Source organism: Vicugna pacos, chromosome 35 (genome assembly GCF_048564905.1).
Source record: "Vicugna pacos chromosome 35, VicPac4, whole genome shotgun sequence".
Lineage (NCBI taxonomy): Eukaryota > Metazoa > Chordata > Mammalia > Artiodactyla > Camelidae > Vicugna > Vicugna pacos.
In genome coordinates this window covers 13,711,732-13,727,059 of record NC_133021.1, presented here as the reverse complement: position 1 = coordinate 13,727,059, position 15,328 = coordinate 13,711,732, and the positions used below count along the sequence as shown (strand labels likewise).

The following is a 15,328-nucleotide window of genomic DNA, read 5'->3' as shown; positions in this document are numbered from 1 at the left end:
GCCGTAAGTGTCCTGCCAACGACCACGGTGTCACCTCAGTAGCACTCACGAGGTGCCAGATGCTCTTAAACGTTTCATATTTACAGCTCATTTAAACTTCACATAACCCCTATGCGGTAGGTACTACTGTGTCCATTTTAAAGATGAGGAAACTGAGGCATAGGTTAAGTAACTTGCCAGTGTCACCAACCTCCTAGGGGTTGATCGGGAGTGAGTCCAGGTGCCTGGCCGCGCAGCCTGCCGTGAGCTCTTGTGTGCTGGCGGTGGGCGCGGCCCTCTGCTTGCCCTCGTTAAGCTCACTGGTCTTATGGACACCTTAGACTGTCTCCAGTTATCCTTAGGGCCTTTATTAAATCCTAAGGTACCATACCAGGCACAGAGAACACGAAGCAGTGCCTTCTAGGAGATGACCATTCACACAGTGGGTCGTTGGTACACATGTGCAGCGGGCAGGCCGAGCTGCGCACGTCTTCAGTGCTCAGTCTTAGAACAAAGCTTGTATTTGTTGTAGTACATGTGTGTGTCTCTGGTGAACCACCAGCTTCAGGTCCCTCCCCAGTTTTTCCCATCATTGGGGGTCTCGGGAGTTCACGCAGGTCGTCACCCTCACTCTCTGGGCCAGCAGTGTTCCTGCTGTTTCAGCTCCAGTGTCCCAAGCACCAGACTAGAAATAGAAACTCCATCCCCCTCACTTGGTCCTGGCCTCCTCTGGTTCCTGCCGCTGCTGCTCAGAGCAGTTCCACGGGTCCCTCTGGCCCACTGCGTCTTCCTCCAGCGCTTCTGTCTTTCTAGTCCCTGGGGCTTCTCCAGCAAGTCCCTTGTCTGTCCGCAGGGCGAGAGGCTGGCAGCAGCCCTCAGGGCGGAGGCACGGGCGTTCTTGGAAGTGTGGGACCTGTGGGGACTGGAACTGATAACCCACTTCTGCATGCTGATCCTCCCCCGGACCTGCTTTCTGCAGCGTCTCTTGATACCTGAGGGGGTTGGTTCCTGGACCCCCAAAGAAACCCAGTCTGCGATATTCTAGTCTCTATCATATGGTACAGTGTTTGCATAGAATGTCTGCAGGTCCTTACACATACTTTAAATCATCTCTGGGTGACTTACAATAGCTCCTAAATGTGACTACCTGTGCGGGGCAGATTCAAGTTTTGCTTTTTGAAGCTTCCTGGAAAGTTTTTTTTAAAATATTTCCATCCGCAGTTGGTTGGAACTACTGATGGAGCCCACTAGTGCAGAGGGCCCCTGTGTACCCCTCTCAGAGCTTGTCAGTAAGATCCAGCCCCAGGCGGTTACCCACCCCGCTGTGGTGACCGGGTGCCCTGGTTCTGGCTTTTCCTCTCCTTGGCTCACTCTCCCCCGGGTCACCTTCGAAGAAGCTGCTTGTGCACATGCTCTTGTCTCGGGCTCTGCTTGGGGAATGAACCACAGCTAAGCCAGGGCCTGACGCTGCCTCCTCCCCTGGACCTTTGACCCCAGCCTGCCTGTCTCTGGGTGGTAACCGCCCCTGTGTCCCAGCTCTCCCCACCTGGTCCATGCAGCTCCTGGCTCCCCTGTGCCTGGTCTCTAGGCCTTTGTCCTCTGTGTTTTATCAGCAGCGCCATGTCTGCCTCCTGCACTGGCTCTGTAAACTGTGGAGTTCATTCAGCTATTTCTGGATTGGCGTCTGAGGACCTATGGGGGATAGCCTCAGTGATTTGAGTGTTTTTACAAGAATTTTTAAGAATTTGAGGCTTTTGTGCTAATAATTACAATAATAAACAACCAACATGTGAATTAACTGGTTGACCCCCATGTAGCTGAGTCTGTCTACATTCTTTCAGTGGCCGTGTTGGTTTGTGTGTGGGAATGAGTTCTGGTTCATAATGTACAAAGTATGTGGAGTGTGAGGCACTTTATATGCAGCTGAAGTTGGCTGCGGTATACTTTAGTGAATTGATAGGTGTTACACGAGGGTGGCTACGGTAACTGTTTGCTATTAAAGAGGGTCTGCATCTTAACTAAATCTGAGAAACTCTTCTTTCCTGGGCTTGTAAATAATGTACATGAAAAATGTCAAACAATTTAATGTATTTCTGCAAAAACTTTTGAGCATTGACTTTGTGCTAAGCATTTCTAGGACCTGTAACTGAATAAATAAGACACAGGAAGGCCCTGTGTTCTTGGCGCTCAGAACCTGCCAGGGTAGACGCTTGTTAACAGGTGTTTCCAAGCAAAACGGGTGCTGGAAACATGCCTGCGTGGATCAGGGTGTCCAGGCCTCACTCAGCATCGCTTTGCAGTCCTGTTGCATCGTGCTGATTTTCGTCAGTCCCCTTCCCCTCTGCCCCTTTCTCCCAGCACTCGTCCTTGCTTCCTGTTTCAGCAAAAAACGTAAGCTGTCGTGTGTGAACCCTCTCGGCTTCTTACCCCTGCTCGGGCTTAGAGCTGCTGCACCTCTGTTCAGGGTAATGGGCATCTTCCCTCTGTCCCTCTTTGCCTGGAGGAGGCCCAGCTGCAGCAGTCTGTCTTCCTGTGTCTCCTCCTTCTCCAGTCTGCCCGCCGCGCCCCTCTCTTCCCCAGTGTTCTGTTCTTCCTGGTCTCATCCGTGTTCATGATTTCATTGCTGTCTGTGTGATGACAGCTCTCAGGTGTGTGTCCCTGAGTCTGAATCATCCCCCAAGAGCCATTCCCAGGGGCCTTCCTACTTGGCGTCTTAGATACCTGCAAGCATTTCACGCTCCACGTTTCTAAGTCAGCATCAGTGTTCTCTGCCCTGACTACATCCCTTTCTGCTGTCTTGGTTTGGATGTGGTGATTACTTTCTGTCACCTCCTTACCCGAGCAGCCACCAGAGCCTCCTCGTCAAGACTATGGCGTCTTGTCCATTGTCACCCTGGAGCCTTGTCGGTAAACTTTGCGCCCATCCAGTGGCTCCTGTCTTGCCGTTCATCCTTTATCCCAGAATCTTCTGCCATGTGTATGGTGTCATCCTGCCTCCCTGTGCCGTTTTCCCAGGCTCCTCCCTACATAATAGAACTTAAGGTTCTCTGTGACCTGACTGTGACCTCCTGCCTTGTGGGTCTTGGTTTCTGTCATTTCCAACTTACAACTAAGCCTCAGAAGTACTTAAGCCTTTTAAGACTCTTTTTGGCCTTTATGATATTTTAAGATTTTAACATTACTTATACTCATTGTAGAACATTACAGGGATAAACTAATCACTGACCCCACCAGCCAGATTTAACTACAAATAATGTTTAAATATTTCTTTTCTGTTTTTTTTTTTTCCCTATAAAAATAGAAAGAGCAAGTCAATTCCAGCTCAGGGGAGGGAGGGGAGTCACCCAATTGTAAATGTTTGGGAACAGGACTGGAGGGAGGGGCTCTGCGGCGCGGCCCAGCCCGCAGCCCTCTGCCCGGGCCTTGCCCTTTCAGGCCAGAACGCTGCCACCTCCGTGGAGCCTCTGACCCTCCAGGCAGAGCGCGGTGTCCTCGGCGCACTTTGTCCTTATCTTCATGGTGGAAGTCATCCCGTCGTGTTGTAGTTGTTCATGTGCTTGTCTCTGAACTGAAGGTTCTCTGAGACGGCGATGCTCGCGTCTGCAGGGAGGGCACAGAGCTGGCCGAGGGGAGCTTCCAGAGACGGGGCCGCATGGTCGGCCGGGACAGGGCAACAGGAGAGGACAGCCACGTGTTAGAGTGGTGTCTGGGGGCCGCTTTGTGTGACTTCTGTAGGGGGTAAGCTGAGTATCTCCCTGGGTCCATGTTGTAGTCAGTCAAGAAGTTGTTGAAGGAAGGATGAATGAATGAAAGTGTGCAGAGGGGTGAGAGAAGGCTTCGGAAGTTTTCTTTCGCAAGAGCAGTTTGACATGCGTGTGGGAAGTGGGTTACATGAGTGGAGGGGGAAGTCAGAGGTCACGGGATGGAGACCAGTGTGAGACCACCTGTTTCTAGACCTTTGACCATGAGGAAGACAGCGTGTAGGGTAGGCCCGGCCCCTCCTAAGGAACTGTTCTGTGCGGAGGCTCTTGCTGGGAGATGCCTCAGGGCACCTTCCCCAGCACGAGGGTCCCAGAAGGACAGGCCCCACGCTCAGGAGTATGGTCTGCAGGCCTGGGGGTCCCCCGAGGGCGCTTGGACCAGCGCTGCCTTAGGACTTTCCGAAGTGTGGAGGCCTTGGTCCTGCCTCCCGGCACACGGGCAGGAGGGGATACCCGGTGCTGCCCAAGGCTGCTTCCTCCCGGTTGGCCGCCTGCTGGCCTCCTGGCCACTTCTGTCTGAGCCCCCGCCTTCTCATGCCTTTTCTTTATCTTAATTGGCCTCTCGTTTCCGCGGGAAGGAAGCCTGCAGAAGCCTCTCACAGACGGGCCTGGATGCCCGCGTCCCCACCCTTCAGCTGGTGCTGCCTGCTTCTGGGTCCGGCTGGGGCTCTTCCAGAGGCAGGAGGGCCTCAGAAGGCGAGTCTTCAGCTTGTCAAGGTTTATAAAAGGAAAAGGACCATGGCGTTTAAAGTAATATTTAAAGCTCCGTGGCCTAAGAATGTTAGACGTTTTCTGTGACGGAACAACTTCCCCATGGTGGTGATTTTCTGAATTGTGTGATACTTTATGGTAAAGGTTTCCCAGCGCAGTCGAGCGGTCCTTAGAGTGGCCTGAGTCGGATCCTGAGGATGCACGTATCAGTCCATATATGGAACAAGTATTTGTTCTGTTCACTTTGTGTGGAAACTGCCCAGATGCTGCATTCATCACAGTCATGCGTTTCTTCCAGAGTCTTACTGTTCCAGGTCCTTTTAGTCATAGCTTTGGAATTGATAACATTATTTGAATTGCTTAGAATTGTAGTCTGCATGGGTTCATTGCACACTGGACCTCTTGGGCAGGCCTTAAAAGGTGAGCTGTCATGCATTTCACACTTCTGTGACCCTCAGCTTTGGTTGGGCTTTTGGATGCAGTCACAAGTGGTGTGTAAGCAAAACTACGCTTGTAGCACAACAGAGCTTGCTGCTCTGAGCGCAGTTGCAGAGTGGATGACTGCAAGTTACTTGTATCGCTTTGCTCTGGGAAGCCAGCAGCAGATGTAAACTGCCTGTAGCAGCAGAAGAAACCAGCTGTCTAGGGTGCTCAGAGTACACCTTTACAGCCCTCCCTCAGAGCTATGGGGCTGTATCCTGGGACGTAAGCCCTCGGAGATGGGAGATTTTAAAGGAAACACTTTTTTCTTATTAAAGGAAATTTACCAACAAAGAAAAAGATTCCACATGGTTACCCTGCCGTAATTGTTTTTACTAAGAAACCAGAAGAATAAAAGAAATAAACTCTTAACGATTAAGCCACAAATTAATCTATTGTCTTTACGTTATCCTTACGGTCTCTTTGGTTACTTTATATGTTTATATACTGTTATTTTTACAAACCTGTCACTTTTAATGGGTTCTTTGCTTCGAGAATTATTCTATAAACCTTTGATGTGACTGCATTTCATTCTTAGGACCTGTAATGGGCCATCAGATTGATGCAGTTAGCCCTTTCCCTGTTACTGGAAATTTGGCATTTTTGCCTGATGTAAATCTGCTTGAGTTCCATACTGAACGTGTATGTGCATGTGCATGACCTTTTATACTTTTAATTACTTCCTTGGGATGAATTCCCAGTAGCTAGTTTACTGAGGCAGAGGGCAGAAACGTTCTTAATGGTTTTTGATATAGGTTGTTAAATTACCCCCCGCCCCATAATGCCAGTTTGCAGACTTCTCCCTGGTGTCTCTCAGCGGTTTGCACGAAGTTTTTGTTCTGTTAAGTTTTGTTGGGTTAAAATTTGTTTGCTTCCTAGTTTACCTTATATTGCTTTAATTTATATTTCTTTGATAAGTAAAAGAGCTAACCTTTTGTTAGCTTTTTGGGGTTTTGGGGTGTGTTTGCTTTGCTTTGTTTTCACTCTTGGGAAGGGGCAGCTGTTTCTGCATGACTGGCTGCTAGTCCAGGAGCAGCAAGTGGCTAAGGGATGGGGTCAGAGACCTGTGCCGTGTCCGTCGTGACCAGCTCTGGTAAGGAGTGGATTAATGTCCTGAAAATCTTGATTCTCAGAAATGATGTACCTAACGGTTGGAGTTTGGTATCCTCCTTAATACACAAAATCTTATTTAATTTTTTTTTAGAGATTCTAGAAGACAAGCTCTTTCAGGTCTTCTTAGGCCCTTCCTCCCCCACTTTTGTGTAGTTTGTACATCTAGAAATTGTAGGGAATTGAACTGAATATTTTACTAATTCCACAGATAGTTATTGATTTTCTTGAAAGGAAAGAATTACAGGTTATCAAACTCAAAAATTGAGCTAGGGACTTGCGCAGGATGTTGGTCTTAGCCTTAGAGGAAACAAACAGTTGAAAGGCTGTGAGCAAGGGGGTGCCATGATCCAGGACTCTGACAGGTTCACTCTGACAGTGAGCACTGAGGTCACGGAGGCAGCTGGATGTGCCTCTTGGCCCCTGGGAGCCACGGAGATGGCAGGTCCCCTGGGACAGGGCCTGGCAGCAGCAGCTTTTATGGTGTAGGGATTCTTGACACTTGCTCTTTTTTTGAGCGCTCGTTAATTAAGTGTTACAGTGTATTTGATTTCGAGAAAAGCCAGAGTGGGTCCGAGGAGAGGGGTGATGGGTGTGGAGAAGGGTTGGAAGAGATGCCTTGAAGGGTGTTGCTTTTACCAAAGCAGAGGTAAGGGGAGGGTGACTGTGTGTGTGTAATGTGTTTCCTTATTTTTAATTGTTTTTTAAAATCTAACTTTGTACATTTTGTATTTCAGATGAATTTACAACTGATTTTCTGTATTGGACTGATCAGTTCAGTTTGCCTCGTATTTGGCCAAGCAGGTGAAAAAACAGTTTCCTTGCTGTCTTCATTTCAGTGCCTTGTATTACTTTTGACCAGTTAGATTCCTGGGAAAACCCAAATCAGGTTGTTCTGCTCTTTCTGAAAGCCCTGCAGGGCCCCACCTCCCCCGGAGAGAGGGCAGGGCCCTCCAGTGCCTGCTGGGCCCTCCGTCGGGCTCTGCCTGCACCCCTAGGGTGGCGCTGGGGCAGGGTGCAACCCAGGGAGTCTCAGGGCTGCAGTGTTGAGTGAGCGTGCAGGTGGCAGGCCTGCTGACCCTACGTGGACCCAAACCTGGACAGGATGAATATGGACTTTTCAAGTATTTAACAAACTACAGTGAAGGTGTTGGGGAGGGGGATGTTGGGTGTGGTGGTGTGAGTGAAATGAAGAAACAATACTTGACCCAGTTGTAAGAAAACTCGTGACAATTACAACCATCCAACATGAGAGATGCTGAAATTACGCCTTTGGGAAAAGGTTAAATGTATGGATTAATGGTACCTGTCTTTGCTATAGAAGACGAGAAAGATAACTCTGTCTTTTTATGGTTCTCTGCTGAGACGATCCAGAATTACCTCCCTGTGTGGGGGGATGGGGGGAGGTCTGAATCAGCTTAGTAACTAGGTTCACAGTATTCATATATATTGAATTATTTGTCATTGTGATCAATTTGCCTCTATTTTCTCTCTTGAAACTTCAAGTAAAGTGGTCTCTTCTTTCTTTCTTCTGACAGATGAAAACAGATGTTTAAAAGCAAATGCCAAATCATGTGGAGAATGTATCCAGGCCGGGCCCAACTGTGGGTGGTGCACAAACGCAGTAAGTGGGCTCGCTCACGCCACTTCATTTGCTCCTCAGTCACTGGTGTTGTCCAGAACTGTGTCCTTGAGGAGTACCGGGTAGGACTTCTCACTCAGATCAGCATTCGTGAAAGGAGCGCTAGCTCTGTGCACAGCACCGCGTGGTGGTCTGGAGCACAGGGCCGCTGGGCACCTTGGGGATGCTGAGCTCTTGAGATACGGGTGCTCCAAGCTGAGAGTTGCTGTGAGCCTCCAGTACACACCAGAGTGTGAAGACTTAGTGACTGAAAATCAACTAGACTTCAATGTTTAAAGTATCAGTGATGCTAACTGCTAATACAACTATATGATGTTAAAATTAATTTCGCCTGTTCTTTTTTATTTGTTTCTTAGTGTGGCTGCTAGACAGGTAAAATACACACAGCTCTTGCCTGTGTGACGTGCTTTATGTTTCTATTGGACAGCTTCCCAAAACACTAGCCGTTTAATTTGACCGTTTTTGTCCCCTTTCCCACCCCCCTTTTTTTTTTTTGATGGGAGAGGTATAAATTGATCTTCCTAACTGTGTTTTAATTAAACTGACATAGACTTGATGTGTGTTCTGGTCCGAGCCCCTTGGGGTTAGGGTATAAATTGTCTTCCGTGCACTGGTCATTATAGTACCTTCCGCAGAGCTCACTAAATGTTGAACTAATGCATGAAGGAATGAATGCTAAGTCAGAACTGGAGGTAAAGGGGAGTCATTTTGAGGATATTTAATCTATTCACAGTGAGTAATGTCAGAAGGTCAAAGACTTAGACAGTTTGTTTTTACCCAGGCATTTGACCCCACATTCAAGTGCCTGTTTTGGGGGCATAGCTGGTCAAATAGCAGATACTTCGTGTGGTTTGACCCTACAAAGACGGAATGGCAGGTTTTGTTTTGTTACTTCAAAATTTTCCTGATGGCACTTTCTGTTCCCCTAAAACGATGTTCTGGAGTTAAACTGCAGACAGTGGGGAACTCAGGGAGTTCTCTGAGTGTCTCAGGCGAGGCGGACTTAACTGGAACTCTTGATTTTCATGCCTGGAAAATGAGCATGTGACGCCTCTTTTTATCTGTGTTGTGACAAGAGTTGAATGAACTTAAAGCAGTTTCACCTAGAAGGTTCTAGATAAGCGGTACCTGCTCCAGCAGCAGTTCTGATTTCATGAGGGTTATAGTTGATCTGGGTTTAGGGTTATCCTAGCCAAGCTGATCTTTCAGCAATTTAGGCTGTGATCTTCGTGGCATAATTCTTAAACTAGTGACGCTCTTTTGGGGTGTGTTTAGTGTTTACTTGAGTGCTGTGATCTTAGTTTTCTGAATTGGCTGATTAGTGGAAACGGGCAGCCCGCTGAGCCCCGGGCTCTGGTGGCGTTTGAGCTTTAGATCGCACGTGATCATGGTAGTGCTTTGACCCATGGGGCCCCCTCCAGTCATTCTAATAAGTACAGAAAGGCTCTCATTCATTGAGTGTTGTTTCCCTTAAGAAATAACTGACCAGAACTGCTGTGTCCTTTGTGTTTAGCACCCTCACTTTATGCAGCACCGTGACACTGGTGGGTAATAAATAGCACATAAAACTGAACATAAAGTGACCCCAATAAAAGGCAGGCCCTCATTTTCCCAGTGTCTAGCTTAGAGAAGATTTTTTTGACCAACTGAATACAACATTTTTAGGGATATATGTGCAATGATCAAATGTCTTTTACAATAAGTACACATTTTTAAATAATACACACATTTACACATATACACTGTCATTGCCCCCCTCCCCATTTCATGAAAACCTTATTTAGAATCTTTATATACATCTTAACAGCGGTGTTTTTGCTTTCACTAAGGTACGTCTTAGTCATTGGATAAAAATTTTAATTTCTGTCTAAGTTGTTTGAGGTGTAATGCGTTTTGAAATCACTTCACTACTGGAAATTTTACCCTGTGCCAAAAGTACCATGTACAGACCACTCCATACCACTAAGACCTTATTTTATTTTTATAAAATTCACCCAAATATATTCTTGACTCTATCGTATAATCACTATTTTTTAAATAAATTCTAAAAGGCTTGTTTACAATACTAGCCAATACCTAAATTTTTTTTCAAGCCTCAAAGAATGCTTACTAGATCTGCTAAATTTGTTGGTCTCCTTTTAGCAAAAGTTTTTAACTTCTCCCTAAACATTGAGTTGTTCAAAACTGTGAAGGAGTATGCTGTGTAATATGAGAGACTTCTAAGTATTATTCTAAGGGAAATTTTGGAAAAAGGTATTTGTCAGATATTTGGTTATACATATTTTTACTGGCTGTTAACCATGCTGAGTACATGATTTCACTGAAGACATTTCTTTGACTAGATGCTCTAAATTTGAACATGGAACAGTTAAAATGTGCACTTAGGTCAGTCCTAAGTATCACGAAAGTAATAAATTACTAGCAGTATACCAGTAATAAAGTTATTACTTTCAAGGGGGAATTTTTAAACAAGAGCACTTACTATGGTTTGGATGAAGGGGGCATTTTGCTTAAAAGCCAGAAGTGAAGTACATTAGCTGTGTCACCTGATTTTTGCATTTTAATTGGTTATTTGCAATTACAGTTATGTGAGAGGCTTGACCATTGTACTTTTTATTTATACCTATATTTTATGTCATTTTTTTAGACATTTTTACAAGAAGGAATGCCTACTTCTGCACGCTGTGATGATTTAGAAGCCTTAAAAAAGAAAGGTTGTCATCCAGATGACATCGAAAATCCCAGAGGCTCCAAAGACATAAAGAAAAATAAAAATGTAACTAATCGTAGCAAAGGAACAGCGGAGAAGCTGCAGCCAGAAGATATTACTCAAATCCAGCCACAGCAGCTGGTGCTGCAGTTACGCTCAGGTACAGAGATCTGATTCTGCGAACACCTTTGTTTCTACTTGGGCTTTTTTGACAGCTTTATGGAAGTTTCTGTTGAGAGTTCGTTTTCACATGTGGACTGGCATTCATAAAAGGGTGTTTATGTAATACACTGAGAAATTTTTTGCAGACACAATTTGTAGGACACACATACTTGAAATAAACATTGCCTGAAGTCCAAAGTAAACCCCATTACAGAGTCAGAGTATTAGACAGAATGGATTTCAGAAAAGGAAAATGTCCATCTTCTGGTATAATTAAATAACGTAAAGGCAGCATTTTCATCTGTTTTTCCTTTGCTTTTTGTTCGGTATTGTTAAAATACGAAGGTTGTGGTAAGAATGTGTAGCAGCGCCCCATCTGGACAACAAAGAAGACAAGCCCCTCTCCCCCAGTGCTCTCCTCTAGGGAGAGTGGTCCCCCCGGCCCTGGCACCCCTACTGCACCCACCGCCCCACACCTGCTCCGGCAGGGCTCGGCGACACCACCACCACCAGGCGGGCCCACCCCCGGCAGGCCGTGTTCCTTTCTCCCCCTCATTGTCCATGGCCATGCAGTGCCTTCGAGCTCCTGCAATAACTTTTGTCTCATCGCAGAGCTTCACGGCCTCTTGTTCCTTCCCTTTGTAGTCCGCTTAACTGCTAGTGTTCCTCTCACGGCTCCAGCTGTTCGTGTGCTGGAGCACACTTTTCTCTTAAGCTCCAAACGCAATTACCCAACTGCCTCCCAGATTTCTATAGCGAGAAGACCTGCAGGTCACAGATGAAGTGCCTTTTCTCCCAAACCTCTTCTTTCTCATGCATTTCCCAAGTGGATGGTTTCCAGCCCCTCTTCCCCTCGTTGTTTCCTTTCAGATCTTTATCTTTTCTCAGAATTTTGCTATAGTTTCTTAATAAGTTTCTTTGTTTCTATAATTCATCTTTAAACCCATTTTCTAGGTGTTCAAAGGTGGAAGTCAGGGTATGTCACTCTGGCATGGAGCCGTCCGCTTTGGCAGGGGAGTCTCTGCGTGCAGCATCAGTCTGCACTAAGTCACATGTGCCCCGCGCGAGCCTGCAAACCCACCCCGTCTAACCTGTGCTGTTCCCTGTTTTCCTTTGTCGCTGGCCTGTCCTGCCCGATGTGCAGTGGGGCTGCTGTCTTTTTCGTCATCCGCAGGGCCTGGCATTGTCAGCATTTGTGAATGAAACACCCGTTTAGTGTGTACCATGAACTCCCAGGCTCTTGTAAAAATTACGTCAATAATACATTCATTGTATTGTGTTTAGCTTATAAATCCGATTCACTTGGTTTTTCTCATTGGCTTTTGATTGCTGGCAAGCTAACCTTCTTTCCTAACATGTTTAATCAGGGGAGCCACAGACGTTCACGTTGAAGTTCAAGCGTGCCGAGGACTACCCCATCGACCTCTACTACCTCATGGACCTGTCCTACTCCATGAAGGATGACCTGGAGAATGTGAAGAGTCTGGGGACAGACCTGATGAATAAGATGAAGAGGATTACCTCAGACTTCAGAATCGGTAGGAGTGGTGAGAAAATCGGGGCTCCCCATCAGCATGAGTCCTGGCGTCCTGCTCTTCCCCACACGCTTGTGGGAGAGAGCAGCCGGGTCTTGGCCCTGTCTTCCTGGGAGGGCTGAGGGCCTGTCATTCATCTGAATGTCTTCTGGGCTCCTTGCTCCTCTGCTCCTGTAGCTGCCGTGTTACTGATAGTTACAACCCATGGATAATGAACGCGTGCTTGTTTTCACAGGAACAACTTCGTTTGTTGACTTACTGCATAAACTTGCTGATTGCGCAGATTCTGTTTCATTTCTAGTTTACTATACCACACCTGCCTTTGTGGCCTTAGTCTCACGACACACCTGGATTTTTCATGCAGCGATCTCCGTTCCAGATCTCATTATTAAACCCTGATTGTTTCTTGCTAAAGGTTGGCTTATAGATGGTAACAGCATGGCGCTTCTGTGTGGTTTATCCATCCATCTGTCCACCCTCCATCTGCTCATCTCTGGGTGCATTTTTCCTTCACAGGGTTTGGCTCATTTGTGGAGAAAACTGTGATGCCTTACATTAGCACCACACCAGCTAAGCTCAGGAACCCCTGCACGAGCGAGCAGAACTGCACCAGCCCGTTCAGCTACAAAAATGTGCTCAGCCTCACTGACAAAGGGGAGGTATTCAACGAGCTCGTGGGGAAGCAGCGCATCTCCGGGAACCTGGACTCTCCGGAAGGCGGCTTTGACGCCATCATGCAGGTTGCAGTGTGTGGGGTGAGTGCCGGCGTCTTCTGCAGAAGGATGGTATTTATGTGCATTTTAAGTGTGATCTTGGTATCAGTCCGTAGAAAAAAATTACCTTAAGCACCATATCAGACTTGACTAACCCCTTGATTTCCTTTCAACTGCAAGCACTTCATAAAAGCATAGGTAGCCATTATGCCCTTGTTTGAGCCCGGCAGCTAGTTCGTTTACATGGGCGTTAAAGGCTGGAGCGCTCAGCACGGGAAGCAGTGGGGCGGTTTAGCTGAAGCTGGTGCCCTGGGCTCCTGGAAGAAGGACTTTGTGCTTGAGAGGGAGTTGGGGTCATCCACGGTGTCCCGGGAGCATTAAAACTGCTTTGATGGACTGTGTCCTTTGGTCAGTTTTCTTCTGCTCATCATCTTTGAAAGGTGTCTTTCTTGTGTGCAAGTCACTCAGAAGGAAAGAACTTTCTAAGTCCTAGTTTGTAAGCTAGATGAGAACATGTATTTTGAGACGTCATATCATATTTGTGGTATTAATTGTGAGGTTTTCAGTAGTAGTGAGGTGATCTCAATTGGGGTCGTGAGTAGAATTTTATGACCCATTCACCAGCTGAAGGGTTTCAGATGACCTTTTAATGACACAACTGAAGCTGAAACTAGAACATTGTGAGGTAGAGAAAATTTGTCTTCAGTGCCTGCAACTGTCTCAGCCCTCCTCCCCGTTTTCCTTACAGTACCCCTATGCCCTAGGAGACCTTCCTTGGTTCCAGATGCTTCTTAGTGGTTGTTTTTCAGTCGGTTTTTAATGTGCTGCCTGATGTCTGTGATGCTAAAGAGGAGCACAAGGTGGTGTCATGTTTGAGAGAACACTCTTGAGACTGTCGGGTGGGACTTTGGGTCTCCCGTCACTCCTGATCCTCGGCAGTGTCCGCAGCTGCTCCAGAGGGCCGACTCCTGCTCCTGGGAAGGGGTGAGATAGGTGTCTCCTGTCGGGCTATTCTGAAATCCACTGTAGGAGCCCTTACAGAGTGCCATGGGCGCCCAGCAGTGTGTCGTGCTCACGAGAGCGACTGCCACTTACTTCTCTCTGTGCGAGACACATTCCACCTGGACTGCCAGCCTTAGTGAGCTGTCCCTGCCTTCACGCCGTTTGCAGCCTGATGAGGACAGACATAGATGTGGCTAGTAAATTTAGGCAGATGTGATTGATTATAAAGCCACCATGGAAGAGGACTTTACTGCTAACTTAAGTTTTTTGCTGAGTAAGGTGAAGAATAAAAAAACGACCAAATAAAAGTACTGATGGGTAAGAATGGGTGGCATTAGCAGGTTTTTCTATAATGAAAAATGGAAGACGGAAGCTGGAGGCCGATAAAGGAGGTCTGTGCTGTGGGGGCTGAGGTGGGGTGGCAGAGAGAGACCGCGGCAGTCAGTTAAGGTGTAGCTGAGATGCTTTCACTTAGTCATTAAGCACCTACCGTGTGCCGAGCCCTGTGCTGCCCACTGGGGCTCTGACCCACACGGCGGGGAGCGCACCGTCCAATGGGAAGAGAGATGTTGACTTTAAAAGATACAGTTTTTGGAGAAGAGCCGATGGAGAGGGCCGACCAGGCAAGGTGGAGCTTCCAGGGGTGGAGGGTGGCCGCCACCGCGAGCAGGTGAGCAGTTAGCATGGTAAGGAGACACAGGGCTGGGTTCCTGGGTGGTGGGAGCCCACGCAGAGACCAGAGGGTTCTGCTCAGTTATTGCAGGCGGGGTTTTACGGTTGAAATCCTTTTCTTTTCTAGTCACTGATTGGCTGGAGGAATGTGACGCGGCTGCTGGTGTTTTCCACGGATGCCGGATTTCACTTTGCTGGAGATGGGAAGCTTGGTGGCATTGTTTTACCGAATGATGGACAGTGTCACCTGGAAAATGATGTGTACACAATGAGCCATTATTACGTAAGTGCTGAGCTCCTGCCACGTGGACGGGCTCTGGGCTGACTCTAGGTGTCTGATACCAAGAGCGCCATGGGTGACCAGCCTGTGGGTTTTTCAGGGCTTGGGGTTTAGTTATTTTGGTAAGTTGGGCCCTGGTCTGATGTCAGGAAAGCTAGTGTTGCTGTTTCAAGGCTGTGGCTTTGCGCTTGCTTCCTTCCGTGTAGACGAGGGCAGGAGCCATGGGAGCTGTGGCTCCGGACTCTGCATCTCAGCCCGCAGCACGGTCTCCTTGCGGGCTCCATGGGTGGCACGCTCGATAAATCGTGTGTGTAGTCTTACGCTCCTCACTTATATGTGAGTTACAGGCAGAGGCGCCCTGCCTCTAGTGAAAGCAGAGATTGGCAGGTGATTCAAGTTCTGGGAGCACTTAAGGCTTGCTGAGTCTTGGTCTTATGTGATGGATTTGCAGCCTTTAATTACTGGCAGTTCTTTAATTTCATTGTTCTAACATTAATACACATAGATAATCTTGCCCTTTAAAAACCTTTTTATCATGGGAATTTCTACACACACTTAAAGATAGAAGAGA

The 15,328-nt window shown here is 47.3% G+C and overlaps 1 protein-coding gene across 1 annotated transcript in view; it reads left to right on the top strand.

The window, feature by feature from the left end:
- The window catches only part of ITGB1 (integrin subunit beta 1), a 37,594-nt gene that overhangs the window by 9,576 nt on the left and 12,690 nt on the right, over positions 1-15,328 (top strand). Inside the window, exons 2-7 of the mRNA XM_072955468.1 lie at positions 6,779-6,845; positions 7,580-7,665; positions 10,331-10,553; positions 11,923-12,093; positions 12,607-12,845; positions 14,605-14,760. Coding sequence (XP_072811569.1) covers positions 6,779-6,845; positions 7,580-7,665; positions 10,331-10,553; positions 11,923-12,093; positions 12,607-12,845; positions 14,605-14,760 — 942 coding nt within the window. The remainder of the gene's footprint in view (positions 1-6,778; positions 6,846-7,579; positions 7,666-10,330; positions 10,554-11,922; positions 12,094-12,606; positions 12,846-14,604; positions 14,761-15,328) is intronic.